We start from the raw sequence: 14508 nt of genomic DNA, 5'->3' as shown, positions 1-14508 counted from the left end.
CAAAACATCCAAAGTTATTAAATAAGGAGGACCACTGAAAACAGTAATGGAAGAAACGGGAAGGCGAGTGAAAAGATCATTACTGAAATAAGCTTTAAATAAATAAATAAATACTGTTTTGTAAGGGGAGACTAGTAGAACACGCCTACAGAAGTTAGCAAAATGAAGAATTGAGAGGGGCAAGGAGGAAGACAGGATTGCAGTTTGAAGGATAAACATTGGAAGAAGAAAGATACTATTCAAATTTATGGACAATCTTGGCAGAAGTTTAGATGAATATGTATTTCAACTAACTTTTGAAGATGATTTCTAATCAGGAGAATAGTAGGAATTCACCCATGACGGAGCATGTACCTCATCTTGTCCAATATTGAACTAAGAAGCCCTTTCGGCTTGTGCATAGGAGATGGGGAAAGTTTTAGTGACATAAGCGCAAGTCACGGAGTAACAAGTATTTGATAGTATCCACTAGACAAAAAGCAATTCTGTGAAAAGGCTTTTTTACAGCCCCATTGTGGCCAGGCTGATGGACAGAAAGAGCAGGCAAAGTAGTGAAGTCCTTAATCAAATTTCCAGTAGGAAGTCAGAGACAAAAAGCCTGAATTCTTTAATGATGGAGCATGGTCAATTTTTGAAAGCGTTTCTGGAGGACTACTGCCAGCAGTAGCAGAGGTAGACTCGAACTCGGCTCTTTCTACTTCTGTGCGTGCAAATGCGCAGTAAGAGTAGACTTTAGAAAGGATACATTAAAACAGATGTCAGAAAAAACACAGGCTCCGATTGATCTCCCGTTGAAATAGGTGGAAATATTCCTGTTGCCATGAAGAAAATGTGTATCGTATCTGTTCATGTCATTTTTTGCAGGGCTGGAGATAGTTCTGCAGAAGACAGTCAGAGGCTTGTCCAATATGTGCTGAATCAGGTTGACAGATTTTCCAGTATCTGTGTCTTAAAACTTTAGTTATACTTCAGAGGTTAAGCAAAAGTTGAAGGAATGAAGAAGGGGGTTTTCTGGTGTATTTTCATTTTTTGTAGGAATGAAAGAGATGGCTGAGGATTAATAGATCATAGTAAATAAATGTGAAGAGCAATTGAGATAAAGAAGGGGAAGATCAGGAGGACATGAAAAAAGTGTCGGTCATATTCAGGTTTATGGCAAAATTCCATTCAGAATCCTACATTCTTCAATAAGTGTTTTTATTGCTGTTACACGTGGAGGGAAAGGGAGGAAAATGAAGTTAAAGACAGAGAGCAGGAGGCTACATTACTGAATTTGAGTGGCAGCCATGCTCTATATTCAAGATATAGCTTCTTGGAAAGCATGAATCTTGTTGATTATGGTTTTACTAAGACCCTGTATACAAAAGACAGAGACAGAGAACTAAAAATTATGCAGAGCATTTTACCCATTATTAACTAAGTCTCAGACAAAAGGGGAATGGTGAGGATCAAAGCTCTTAGTGTGATTTTTATGTATTGATTTAAATATGCAACTATTTGTAACTATTTTTAACATAGATACATTAAGAGCATAAGGCATACAATTTTTATGGTTTTTTATTTCCTCTCCCTCACTTCCTCCTAGGTCGTATTCCAGACAGTCTGAAAAACTGTGTTAACAAAGATCATTTGACTGCAGCTACACATTGGGCCAGCATGGATCCTGGAGTTGTTCATCCAGAGCTTAATGGTGCTGCATACAGGTAAGCGTGCTGCAGGTGTAAAAGAAATACCTCCTTAATTCAGAGGTATGTATTCCAGAATAAATAAAAGACCTTCCTATTAAAAAAATGAAGTGGTTTTGGATGAGGACCCAGCTATATTGTTTTCATAATTGTTGCATTCAGGAGAGTGATCTTGGTTTGCTAGCTGAAGTCAGTCATGCAGCGCATAAGTACGTTTCCTTTTCTTATCTTTTTTGTGTGGTCAGTAATATCTAAACAATATACAGTGTTTTCTGTATTCCATTAAAACAATTCTGGTCATCTCCAGTGAATGCAGTAGAAGTTTATGTTCCTTTTGCTGAAGGTAATGATACAGCAGTAGGTTACAGAAAGACTTTTAATAATAAACTATTGTTATGTGGTTTTGTGGCCTCCAGACACACAAGAGAACAAATAACTTAGTAGTGAATACAGTGGAATAGCCTGCGCTGATTATGAAAATATGTTTAAACTAGTGTTTTCTAAATTACATGTTGTCCTGGTTTCAGCTGTGGTAGAGTTAATTTTCTTCCTAGTAGCTGGCACAGTGCTGTGTTTTGGATTTAGGGTGAGAATAATGTTGATAACACACCGATGTTTAGTTGTTGCTAAGCAGTGCTTACACTAGTCAAGGACTTTTCATCTTCCCATGCTCTACCGACTGAGCAGGCTGGAGGTGCACAAGAAGCTGGGAGGGGGCACAGCCAGGACAGCTGACCCAAACTGGCCAAAGGGACATTCCATACCATGGGACGTCATGCTCAGTACATAAACTGGGGGAAAGCTGGCCAGGGGGGCCGCTGCTCGGGGACTGGCTGGGCATCGGTCGGCGGGTGGTGAGCAATTGCACTGTGCATCACTTGCTTTGTATATTCTTTTATTATTATTGTTATTACTATTTTATTTTATTTCAATTATTAAACTGTTTTTGTCTCAACCCACGAGTTTTCTCACTTTTACTCTTCCAATTCTCTCCCCCATCCCACCGGGGTGGGGGGAGTGAGCGAGCGGCTGTGTGGTGCTCAGTTGCTGGCTGAGGTTAAACCACGACACATGTTTAATTTTTAAGCAAAAGCATTTGAGGGACTTGATCTATGTATTCTCAATCAACTGTGAAGGCAGCTCTTAATAATTAATAGAAAGGGGCAATTTTTTTATGTCTAATAGGTACGGTCCTTAGTTACTTTGTTTGCTTGAGAGTTGTTCTCTGTCCCTTTATCCCTAGCAGCTGTTCTAGCAGCAGATTTTTCTGAGTAGCCAGCTTCGCATAATTTTTATTTATGAAAAACATCTGCAATTTTTTATCTTCCAGTATGGTATTTACTCATCAGTAGAATGAAAGGGGCTGAGACAGCTACAGACACCTGCTTCCCTCAGCGCCTTGAGGGAAGGGACAGTGCAGTACTTCCATTATTTTTTTATACCTCTTTGTCGTAATCTTTCCGCTGTCCTTCTTCACACATCTTTCTTATCTTTGTCCTTCTTTAGGAGGGCTATCCCATACTTTTAATACATACAGGATTTTTTTGTGTGTGTTACCCCATATGAGAACCCAGCTGTGCAATGCTGAGAAGTGAAGTAAAGCTCTCGTGTCCCAATGAGTTCTAACAGTCTCATCAGGAAGTGATGGAGAGATGATGGGGGGGAGCGTCACCACCCTCTGCCATAATCTCCTTTTCAGTAGCTGTAAGTGCACCAAAGGAAAAGAAAAACTTTGATTTGATCAACATGCGTATATCTCACATCACGTCAAGACGTTTACTTTTTTAAAAAGTACCCGCAGCCCTAAATATCTGAAGAAGGGTGTTTTTATTTGCTTAAATGAAAATTTCAAGCACATGTGTTCTCTTCCACACAGCATGTGGTTTCATTGACTTCAGTTTGGAGTACTCAGGGTAGAGCTGAATGCAATTGAGGCTTAAAGGCAGGTGTTGCTGAACAGGGGGTAATAACTCCAACCCTGTCATGGCAGTTAGGAACAGGGTTGCGTGCCCAAATAAAATGCAGTTGTTTGTTCTCATTTTGGGGGTCACAAGTCCAGCAGAAACAGGCTTCACAGCTAGAAATGGATTTTAACTTAGGAATGTTTTGGGAGTTAATGATTTACAAGGTAAAGACCATATGTATTTAATTCAAGCAGGATAAGCACAGAACTGAATGCCTTTTTTAGACATTGTTTCAGTCGTTTCAATAAAGAAAATTCATTGCAAAAAAATTTTGACTTGACAATTATTTTCAAATGCAAAATAAAACTTATTTTGGGAATTTTGAGGGAGAAGTTAGTCATACAACAAATACTAAAGCTTCTTTCTGGAGAGGTGATAGAATAGTGTTTGAGTGTGGGTGAAGGCAGTTGTTATTATTCTGTGCAGTATAAAATATGCGGAACTTGAAGCTCAGGCTTTATGAAGAATTTGGTTTCAGTAGCAGTTTTTGCTGATACTTAATTCCTACCTGGATTAAGTACAGAATTTGGACTGATTTGTTCAAAACAAATTTTTCTGTCTTCTCTTTGCAATCCAAGATCAGGTTCAACTAGCTGAGTTCTGGAGTCTTTCACAGGCAGTATGATGTTTCAGATGTGCTAATAACTGTATCATAGTCATGTAATTGTATTAGAAGATAAGACCTGGGATAATAATTTATATGTTAAAAAATGCAAATAGCTCTTTCAGTGAACTAAATCTAATGAGGTTATTTTATTCTGGATATATCATTTACTTGTATTTTGATGTAGGACAGAACTCTTAAATTATCAGATATTATCGCAAGCAAAGAACATGGAGCATTCATCAGCAGAATATAATCTAGATCTTCTGAATATCATCGTATTCTGTGGAAAACAAACCCATTTACTATGTGAAATGCAAGATGCCCTATCAACACAAAAGGTCAAGCAAACGGGACCTATCCCATGAGTAAAGATTAATGATATTCCTGAGAAGGAACTATTTGTTATAGTCTTGGGGAAGCAGCATAATATACCCATAGCCCGCTTTTGTGTTATTACTGTGTATTTGTTACTGAGCTGCCTGTTAGATAACCCCCTGCCATTTCCTCTGTCCCAGAGTGTGCAGGCTATAGGCAAAGTGAAATTCGACAGCCAGTAAACAGTGATTGTGCCATTTACAGACGTGTTGACATATTTTTCTGCCTTCTAACAGGTAGAAGATCCAGGTACCGAAGAGGTACTTGGATGAGAATAGTTAGGTGTTGGTAATTCAGGAGTTACTTCATGCGCAGTTAAATTTTTAAGCTCTTTTGGGACAGACTCAGTTTCTTGAACAGAGCTTAACATGGTGCTTCAAGGTGCTTCTGTAGTTTAAAAAATATAGGAGATTAACATAGAAATTAAAGTTGCCTTTCAGTTGTAATTGAGAGGTACTGTATTTTTCTTCATAAATTAAGACTATGTGGGGGAAGGGGAAGGAAGAGCATGAAGTAGCAGAGGAGGTATAACTGATCTCTCGCTTCTGCTTTCGCAAAAATTCAATTCAGTGGACATTTTACCTGGAAAACGTATCAATTTATTGCTACCAGAGGAGGAAGATTGGGAGCAACTTTATGAAGTGCTGTAGGGAATGTATTTGCTGGTTAAGAATAGAAGAGCAATAAATAGCAACATAAGGGAAGGTTATGTAGAGTAAAAATGCCCATGTATGGAGGCTGTTGAATTTATATGTTCTCCTTTCAGAGATACGATTTGCACAACACTGATGATTAAATTAAAAAGGGACAAAAATTATGAAAAGAGCATGGCAAAACAGGATTAGGAGTTGTCACGCAAAATACAGTTTCTGTAGAGGGGTATGTTATCTGTATTTTGGCTACTGCCACTGTTTAGCTTTAGGACAAGAAAAACAGTTGTAGGGCTTTTGGATGTTACTAAAAGTCTGTAGGAAGCCCGTGTCTGAGGAGAGGTGCTGGCAGGTAGAATCCTAATTATTATGACTTGGTCTCCAAGGGGAATGTTTTTATATACAGAAAGAATATTTGATGTCAAAGGAGAATTACGGATGTGTAGTCTGAACTGCTTAATGTGCTGATAAGGTAACTGTTAATGCTCCTGATCCAGCACCATCCATTTTCACGAGGGGAGGCTCTGACTTCTCTTCCTGCGGGAAATGCAGTTGCAGAATTTGCTCTCATCTTGATTTCTCCCAGCTCCGGTGTGTTGATGCTTGGGGAATATGTTGTTAGAAAGTAGAGATTCTGTGTTGGAAACGGTTGCTGTGTTGGGCTTTTAAATGGAAGTTTTCGTCGTGTCGTGTTGTGTTTTTTGCGAAGCACCTAGAGTAACAGATAAGCTGTTTCAAAATTAAACTTGAATAAATAAAACAATACCCAGTCTGACAGTTTTCATAGGAATTGAAGCAAATTTGATTAATAAGATTCAAATTGAGGTACTGAAACAAGCAACTAATTCCATTAGCAACTGCAAATTAATTCTAAGGAACCTCTCTGGAGAAGGAATTAGCATAGGAAGCCCTGCAAATATGTGTACCATTGGGAACAAAGTTCTGGCCTACAGGTGGTGTGATCTTTCACATACTGGTTATCCATCCCAGATTACAGTCAGTGGTATGGTCTGTAGGAATCTTTCCCAGGATGACCAGGCCAGTGTATGGTATCTTCATCGTCCCTGTGCCGTGTCGGATAGCCGTGCTGAGCCCCTCTGGCACAGTGTTTGCAAAAAGCAGTTCCCGTGGTGTTTCTGCGATGGAAGAAAAAAAGAACAAATCGATGTGCTTTCATCCAGCTTTTTTCCTCCTCTGAGTTTTGCGTAAGTTCTGCGCTAATTTTCTATCAGTTTGAGGGAACTGAGGATGAGCAGCACAAACATGCGTTACTTCAGAAAAGATGCTACTGAAACGGGGTGAAATTCCCTGACGCGTTCAGCGTTGAACTCTGATGAGAAGAAAATCAACAGCAGAATAATGTGATATTTGAAAAAAGCTTGACTAGACTACAAGTGCCTTTTCTCCCATTTAGTTCTAAGTAAACACTAGGGTAGCAAACGCCACAGTGAGTAAGTGGTAGGTTCGTCTGTTTAGGCTTTTAAATGGATAATGCTCTTGCTAGGATGCTTGGGTGAGCAGAATACAGCAGGAGAGAGCGAGGGACGAGTGTGCAGCTTTATGATGGGGGAAGCAAAGGGCCAGTGTTAAGCGGCCAGCCTGAGGTAACTTGCAAATTGGTATTGAGGCACTTGGCTTAAAAGTGTTCATGTGTACCTGTTGTTTACGGTATACAGTTTACAGTATACAGTATATGGCACTGTGAAATAACAGTGTTCATCAATTACAGCTGAACTTCGGGACTGAAGCAGTAGATTTGCAAAATTTTTTTTAGCCTGATAATACCAGAGTCCTCATAAAATCAAGCTGAATCAGAGGGTGATTTTTTTGTTGAATTTGTAAAATATTCAGGCCTCGGTGTTCATCCAGAAGGAGTAACAAATCTTTAAAACCATCCACAGTGTTTTGTGTTTGCATCTCTCTCTCTTGCAGTCTGCCTAAAGCACTTGTCCTCTGTATAACTAGTCCCGGTTCTCTTTTCAGACAAGTACAGTGGCAAGTTTGATGCTGAAAAAGTTATTTGGGTGTAATAGGCTTGAATTTGTCATCTTAAGAGTGTGTGGGTATGATTGCTCTTTTGGGCAGCTATCAGAAAGCTACGACTGCAAGATTAGTTTAAAGAAATATTTTTTCAAACCACAGCAATGATACTTCAAAATTTCTGCGTGAGAATGAAGGAGAAAAAAAATCCCCGAAGGTCAACTTGAGGAAAAGTCAGAGAGAACAGATCGGTATTGCACGAACCTAGCCTGTGAATTACTTCTTGTTGAGGCATACTTTGAGAGGAGCAGTACTTCCCGGTTGTTTCCTTTGCTGTGCTGCCACTCATGCTATTAAATCTGAAATCTGAAGAAACAATCTAGCAAACCTTGTTTCTCATTTGGGTAAAAGACAGACTTTTTTGTTTTATTTAACAGCATCTGCATATGGTATCTCATCTGGAGCTTAACCAACTGTCTTTCTCACTGGTCTGAAAACAAAAGAAGCACCTCTCTAGCTCTAGAAGGAGGCAAGGCGGGCTTTCCGGCCAGTCATCCCTTGGTTTTCATGTATGTTCTCCTTTTCTTTTCTCAGCAGGTATCCCCCAGGCGTTGTAAGCGTGGCTTCAACTGGCATACCTGCAGCAGTAGAAGGAATAGTCCCCAACCCTATGTCTTTATCACACGGCCTCCCTGCTGTAGCCCACCCGCCCCATGCTCCTTCCCCCGGCCAAACTGTCAAACCAGAAGCTGATAGAGACCACCCAAGCGACCAATTGTAGCCTACAAAAACAGCATTCCCAACATCGGAGATTTCAACGTCAGCGTGTGGAAAACAAACAAACAAAACAAAACAAAACCCTGGATTTTGATTAAAGGCAAAACCATGAACTTACAGGAGGAGACGATTATTGGTTTAGAAACTGGTCCAATATACAGTATAAAAGGAAAAGGTGGGAGACAAAAAGAAGATTTGGAAACATTTTTTCCTCCGTATAAATTGTAGTTTGTCCCTGTCCAGTGGACTGATTCACTGTTTCTGTGTCCTATGGGTTCTTTGTTAAGCAAGAGAAGTTAGTAGTTAATTATATCATGAATGTACTTGTCTGTGTACAGTTTTTAGAACATTAAAAAGGGTTTGTTTGCTTAGCTGTCAACAAGGAAAAACATAAGGGAGGCATTCAACAAACCAATTTTGAGATTAAAAATCCTTTCTTTTATATTTTAAAACATGCCCAAAAATGAGGCAGTTGGCAAACTTCTCAGGACAATGAATTTTTCCCATTTTTCTTTCTACGCCACACAGTGCATTGTTTTTTCTACCTGCTTGTCTTATTTTTTAGAATAATTTAGTAAACAAAAGAAAAACAGTTTCTCCTAATTTTGGCATGAATTCCCTTATTTCAAAATGAAGACAACCTTGCAAAGAGATTTTGAGGAAAAAAAAAATAAGGTTTTGTATAAACGAGCATTGTGCTTTTTGTCACCAGTTAAAGTATATATTATTGGTGGTATGCGAAAAAGGCACTAGACTACTGAAAAGTAGCAGCATTTCATTGCCTACATTGATTCCTTCCTGGTAATGTGGTAGGCTAGCAATATTTTTGGTTAAAATCATGTTTGTGACTGTAACCATTTGTATGAATTATTTTAAAGAAATAAAAATCCCAGACAAATATCATATGTGTAAAAATTTTTATTTCTAGTAACTGTTTATTCAACTTTTATTAGGTTTCTTAGCTGTAATTTTTAAACAGATGCTGTCAAGTATTTCATTTCTAGCTTTACTTTGCTCTCTGTTGTTTGTAATACTGTCTTGGAAGCTTGAAAAATAAAAAATAATAATTCTTTCCATACCATTTTTCCCTTTACATTTCGTAAATGTTGATCTTTTTTCCTGTGTTTCTAATGGAGTTTGAAATTAAGATGGATTTTGATTTGTACACCGGCATCATCAGCTACAATACGGTAACAGCATTTATGCCACCACTGTGGGCAGAGCAGAGGAGGTACAACAGCAACACGACAATAATAATAATAATAAACGTCTTTTGCCGAAGTCCAACATGAGAAGTGTCCATTGTTTTATTTGCTTTTGTGATGGTGGAGGCGTGCAGCAGGACGTAATTGTATTTGCTATATTGAAGGAGTTTGTTTTTTTGAACACGGGCAGAAGTGTTTTTAAGGCAGGTTGGATTTCAGCTGGAAGCTGTTTTGGCCTTTCCTGTGCTCCTGGATAAGATGTCCTTCATCCCTACGCAGTTTAAAAAGGCAAGACAAAAGTTTAGCTGCTGCAAGAAAGAAATCCAGGATGGGCAAAAGTGAACCTGGACGTAAACCTCCTCGGTAGTCTCTTGTCTATTTGTTCACTATTAATCTGAAGTAGTAACTGTGCACCTGAGGTTAGTGAGCTGTTTTTATGGGATGTATGAAAAGTTACTGTCCCCCATTCCTGCAGGTCTATCGAGTGGCCTCCACTTCTGTTAGGACAATGTTAGGAGGCCGCAAGTCAGGAAAGATTGACACTTGCAGGGCGGTACCCAAGGAGCACTATATAAAGTGAAATCTTACCTCCGTGGAAGAGTGGAGGAAGGTGTTTGCCTTGAACATTTAGAGCCAAAAACGTCATCCATTACGATTCATTTGACGGTAAAACCATTCCTATTCCCTCCATGAAACAAAACAGAAAGCAGCCTTAAAGCTGCAAGTTATCCCAGCAAAGACACTTCTAACAGCTCCGTGGCCAAGAACTTGCAAAAAACCGAATGCAGTCTCCTGCGGTTGAAGTAGGATTTCATATTTCATTGGTAATTCATGTTTTAAGATGCTTCTTTGTCAGGCTGGAGATGCTTCTTTAGCATATGTAAAACAAACATTTAACATCTGGCTGCTAAGAATCGCTGACAGTCTCATTTGCAACCGAATTTCCTGAGGAAAACCAAGAGGGTTGTTTTTTTTTCCTTCTCTTGCATCAGTTTGGACGTGGCTTATGTAAGTAAGCTTTGTTTCCAGTGAATCGATAAATTGATGAACTAGAAATGAAGGCACCAGTATCTATTGCATGCACTTCTCGGGCGCAGTTCTGAAGCTTGCTGTCCTTCAACTGCGTATTTTTGAGCCGTCATCCGTGCTTGCTCAGGCACAAACTTTTTCGGGATTTGAGCCTGAAATGCTGCACTGATGGGTAGGGAAGGGCAATGCCACTGTGGTGGTAACATGTTCAGTGGTTTTATGCTAGTGCTTGAAATACATCTGTCGGTCTGACTGGTGGAGAGTAATCCAGTTTCCTGCTGCTTCTGGAGCAGAAAGGAAAAGCCACCCTGGCAATGACAAGACCGATTGGTACTGACTTCTGGGTTATGGTCTTGAAAAGCTGAATTAAAAAAAAGGCTTGGAGTAAATGACTAACTGGAAAAGTGTACCCTAATAAACAAAGGCTGTTAGGCCAGGCTAACCTTTTATCTTTTGCAACTGCTTTTGTTGGGTAGTGGAAATGTGATTAGGTTTCCTCTGTCTGGTAAAGGATGTGCTAAATAAAGTTTAGACAGAAGAAGACGCAGTTAGTGGGAAAATGTAAAGTGGGGAAGGCAGTGGCAGCAGAGGGCTACTGAGGCAGCGTTGGAAGGTGAAAGAGGAGGTAAGCAAAGTGCCTGCCCCAAACAGTCAGGATTTTTTTTGGTGCTGTTACTTGCATTAAGGATCTTGGCCAAGAAGGCGGCCAGCCACTGAAACTGCTGCTGGCTCAAAGATCGTAGGCATCACCAGTGCACAGGAGGCTCTGGAGCCTGCGCAAGAATTGGACGGTATCAAAGAACGGGCTGTTAGAAGCAGAAAGATACCAGTTGTGCAAATGCAAAGTCAGGTAGTTGCAAGTCAAAACAAAAACTTGGCAGAAAAAGGAGCCGTAGTGTTTTCCCACGTTAGGACTGACTGATTGCCGCTGTGGGGCAGCCGTGGAAAAGAACAGTGTGATGGCAGAGGCATCTGGCACAGTATTTTTGGTAGGGATGAGAATGGATCAGAGATGCTACACAGGACCTGGAGCGTTTGATGTGTAGTTTTGGTCACCCGTTTTTGTAAGTGTGAGCTCGAGCTGAAGTCAGCAAAGACCGGCTCTCAACGACTGAAGGTGCGGAGGGCCTATCGTGAGAGGAAATGAGAGTAACTCGGCTTTTTCAGCTTAAAGTGAAGGCTGAGCTGGGGAAATGGCTGTAAATAGTAAATGCTGAGGAGGAGGGAGAAATGTTAAAGAAATGCTGGTATATGAACCATAATATACCAATATATGAAGCATAAATGGGGGTTAGGAAAAGATCTCTGTCAGCAGGGAGGTCCTGGGACAGGTTTCCAGCTGGGGTGACTGGGAGTCAGTCCTGAAGTCCCTGCAGCTTGGGTTGGGGTTTTTGTTCTGTTTTTGTGTTTGGGGTTTTGTTGGGTTTTGGTGAGTTGTTTTTTTTTTTTTTAACAACTTTGTTTTTATAATCCAAAGTGTGAGAACATTGTTTAAAGGTCATACAAGGTTGCTACCAAACCAACTAGAGGCCTTTTCCATTCAGGGTAAAACACTTCAGCTTCCTTTATAACAAGCCTCAGGGCTTTTTCCTTTAGTATGTTTTTTTTGAGAAAATGCCTTACTATTTTCTTGTCCAGCCTTCCACCTCAAATGATTAAGGCTGGCTTTCCAAATGGCTGTGACTGCTGTAGTCTGGCTGGTACCAGCTTACTCCTTGCCTCAGAATGAAAGGTTTTCTTCTCTTGTTTAATCTCAGCAGATGCTTCAATAATGTCAGTTGTTCTGCTTGAAGGAGAAGGCAGCACTGCCAGTATTTCCTTTATTCAGTTCATTCCAACCTTTCTACCTTTCGTAAATTGAAAAAAAAAAAGGGGGGGGAAAAAAAAAGCAGTCATCGGTTTTAAGGGCAGAGAGTAATATTAGATCATTTTGTCTGACCGCTTAGTAAAGCCGTTAAATGTGATATGCTTCTTCATTAAATCTGATACTGTGTTTTGACTGAAGTAAATCTTTCAGGAAGATTTCTAGTCTTTATATTAAAATGTCAAGCAATGGGGTTTTGCCATTTCCTTTGATAGTTTGTTTAAATGGGGGATAACCGTCACTATAATTTTTAAACTGGTTTATTTAATTTGGCTTTCCCTGTCTCTAAATTCCAGTTATTGTTTCGTGTTGAACATGAGGTCATGTAGGCTGACTTGAATTTAGTGAGCATGTCACATTTTAGCCAATTTGCCTTTGTACTGAGGTCAGTGACACATCTTCCAGGAAGACCAAACTGTGTTATTCATCTGTTTTCTTTTCCAGTTTCTTTCATTTTACTGTACATCCTTTCCTTTGTGGCTCTGTATTTTTGTCCTTTCGAATTACGTAGTCCAATATGGTTATCTTCTGCAGATGAAATTGCAGGATTTCTGATCTTCTCAGACTTTCAGCTATTGTCTTCTTGCCTCCACTGACTTTCCGATTTCCTTGGTAAACTATTTTCCTGCAAAGTCACAAGTGCTTGAAGAACTTGATTAATCCTGTTCTCGGTCTTCAAATTGCATTTGCCTAGGTAGCACCTCATTAATAGCAAAAGCTCCACGTTGAGTAGATGCTCAATGCAGTGGTCCTGCTTTCGTAGTCCAAGTGCTCGCTTTCATCCCACCATCTGCACCCGTTGTGTGTCTGCCTCTTGCAGAACAGACCTTATCTGGGTCTCGTACCTTGTGTCGGGCTGTTTGTCCCTCAACATCTGCCTCCTGTCCTTCTTCCTTGTTTCCTTCTAGCATTCAGGGGACCTGGCACGTTACTTTTAGAATTCTTCCCTTTTTTAGAAGAAATGTCCTTTAGTCGGTTCTACTTTTCATCTGTGAGTTCCAGCTCAACACAGACCAGTTGTTTTTCAGCTCTCTCCTTGGCTGACCTCCATGCACACTACCTCGCTAAACCCATATCCAGTATTGTATTTTTTATGTCCACTTTTGGGCTTGGGATCGCCCAGTTGGTCTTTTTTTATGCAGTTCCTCACCTGGAGTTTCCTTCCTTCGTTTTCTGTGCTACAGAAACAATTATGGCTCTTCAAATCTAGTCGCAGCGCTTTTTCTTTGCCTTTACGTTTCTGCTCAGAGTCATAACGGAGTGTTTTCTTGAAGGAGCATTGTTTGTTTTGGGGGGGGTTGTGACACTGTGTCAAGACCACCATGAACAGTCTAAAGTATGTCCTTGGGATGATTAGAGGCATTTGAGACATTTCCAAGATGATGTAGATCATTCTCCAAGCATGCCAGTCCGTTGAAGACATTTGTTACTTGCACAATCTTTAACTACATATCTATCTCCCTTCTTTCATGTGTTGCCTAAAGAGGATAAGTGGTTGCCAGTTGGAAGCGTTGATGATCTGCTTAAGAAATAAAGTAAGGAAGTTTAAAAGAAAATACATTTAAATACTTGAATATGTTTTGAGTTGCAAAGATTTAAAGTAATAAAAAGGAGCAAAATTATTAGCTTAAATTGCCACAAGAACCTTTTTTACTTATCAAGTTTGATGTATTAGAAGTAGAGAATTACGTGTCAATGTGACAGTGCTTTTTCTTCATCTGTGCTGTGAAAGTAGAGTCCTTGTATAGTTTGGGAAAAGCTTATGGAGCTGGTCTTCCCTGGATAAACCCTAAGAGTTAGGGCAGCGAATCAACACCTAAAAATAAATCTCCTGAAGAGCTGACATCTCAGACTTGTGTTTCCAAACCCCTCCAGCCATTTTCAAAATGTCCCACCCGATGCAATGGATTGAATTCTCAAGCCAGTTGCCTCCAACACAGCTGTCGGCTTCACAGCATATCCCCCTTCCCGGGAACTCAGCAAGCAGCAGTACTTGCTCTTCAGCACACTTAAAAGCATCAGAGTAAATCCCATTTAAGTCTCTGTTGCCGTTTAGTAGGATTTTGGTTAAGCCCTCGTGTAAAGTTACGTACGAGCTGTATTTTACTGTTCTTAAACCACAACAGAAAGAGTATCTGCTTTTGGTGTTTTCCAGTAATGTATTTGCTGTTATCAGCACCAGTAGTTTTCATATTAAAATGGAGTCAGGGGACTTCCAACGTCGTCTTGCTATGGGTTTTTGGTCATTTTGCTATTTGCTTGCCCGTGTTTTTTAAAGGCCTAGTGTATGTGAAATGTGTTTATCATGTTATGAGGTTATGGTGATAGATTAATTTTTCTCTCTTAAGTTATAGCCATTTGTAATTAACTCC

The 14508-nt window shown here is 39.9% G+C and overlaps 1 protein-coding gene across 18 annotated transcripts in view; it reads left to right on the top strand.

The window, feature by feature from the left end:
• CTBP1 (C-terminal binding protein 1) overlaps window positions 1-9325 on the top strand; it is a 257915-nt gene extending 248590 nt beyond the window's left edge. For 17 of the 18 annotated variants that reach the window (XM_076335751.1, XM_076335760.1, XM_076335749.1 and 14 more), the window contains 2 exons: window positions 1586-1703; window positions 7856-9325. In XM_076335751.1, coding sequence (XP_076191866.1) covers window positions 1586-1703; window positions 7856-8042 — 305 coding nt within the window. In that variant the 3' untranslated portion in view covers window positions 8043-9325. The remainder of the gene's footprint in view (window positions 1-1585; window positions 1704-7855) is intronic. The other variant, XM_076335748.1, reaches the window with a different exon arrangement.
• The last annotated feature ends 5183 nt before the right edge of the window (window positions 9326-14508 follow it).

Source organism: Aptenodytes patagonicus, chromosome 4 (genome assembly GCF_965638725.1).
Source record: "Aptenodytes patagonicus chromosome 4, bAptPat1.pri.cur, whole genome shotgun sequence".
NCBI classification, from domain to species: Eukaryota; Metazoa; Chordata; class Aves; order Sphenisciformes; family Spheniscidae; genus Aptenodytes; species Aptenodytes patagonicus.
The sequence above is the reverse complement of the archived record's forward strand: the minus strand, read 5'-3'. Positions and strand labels throughout refer to the sequence as shown.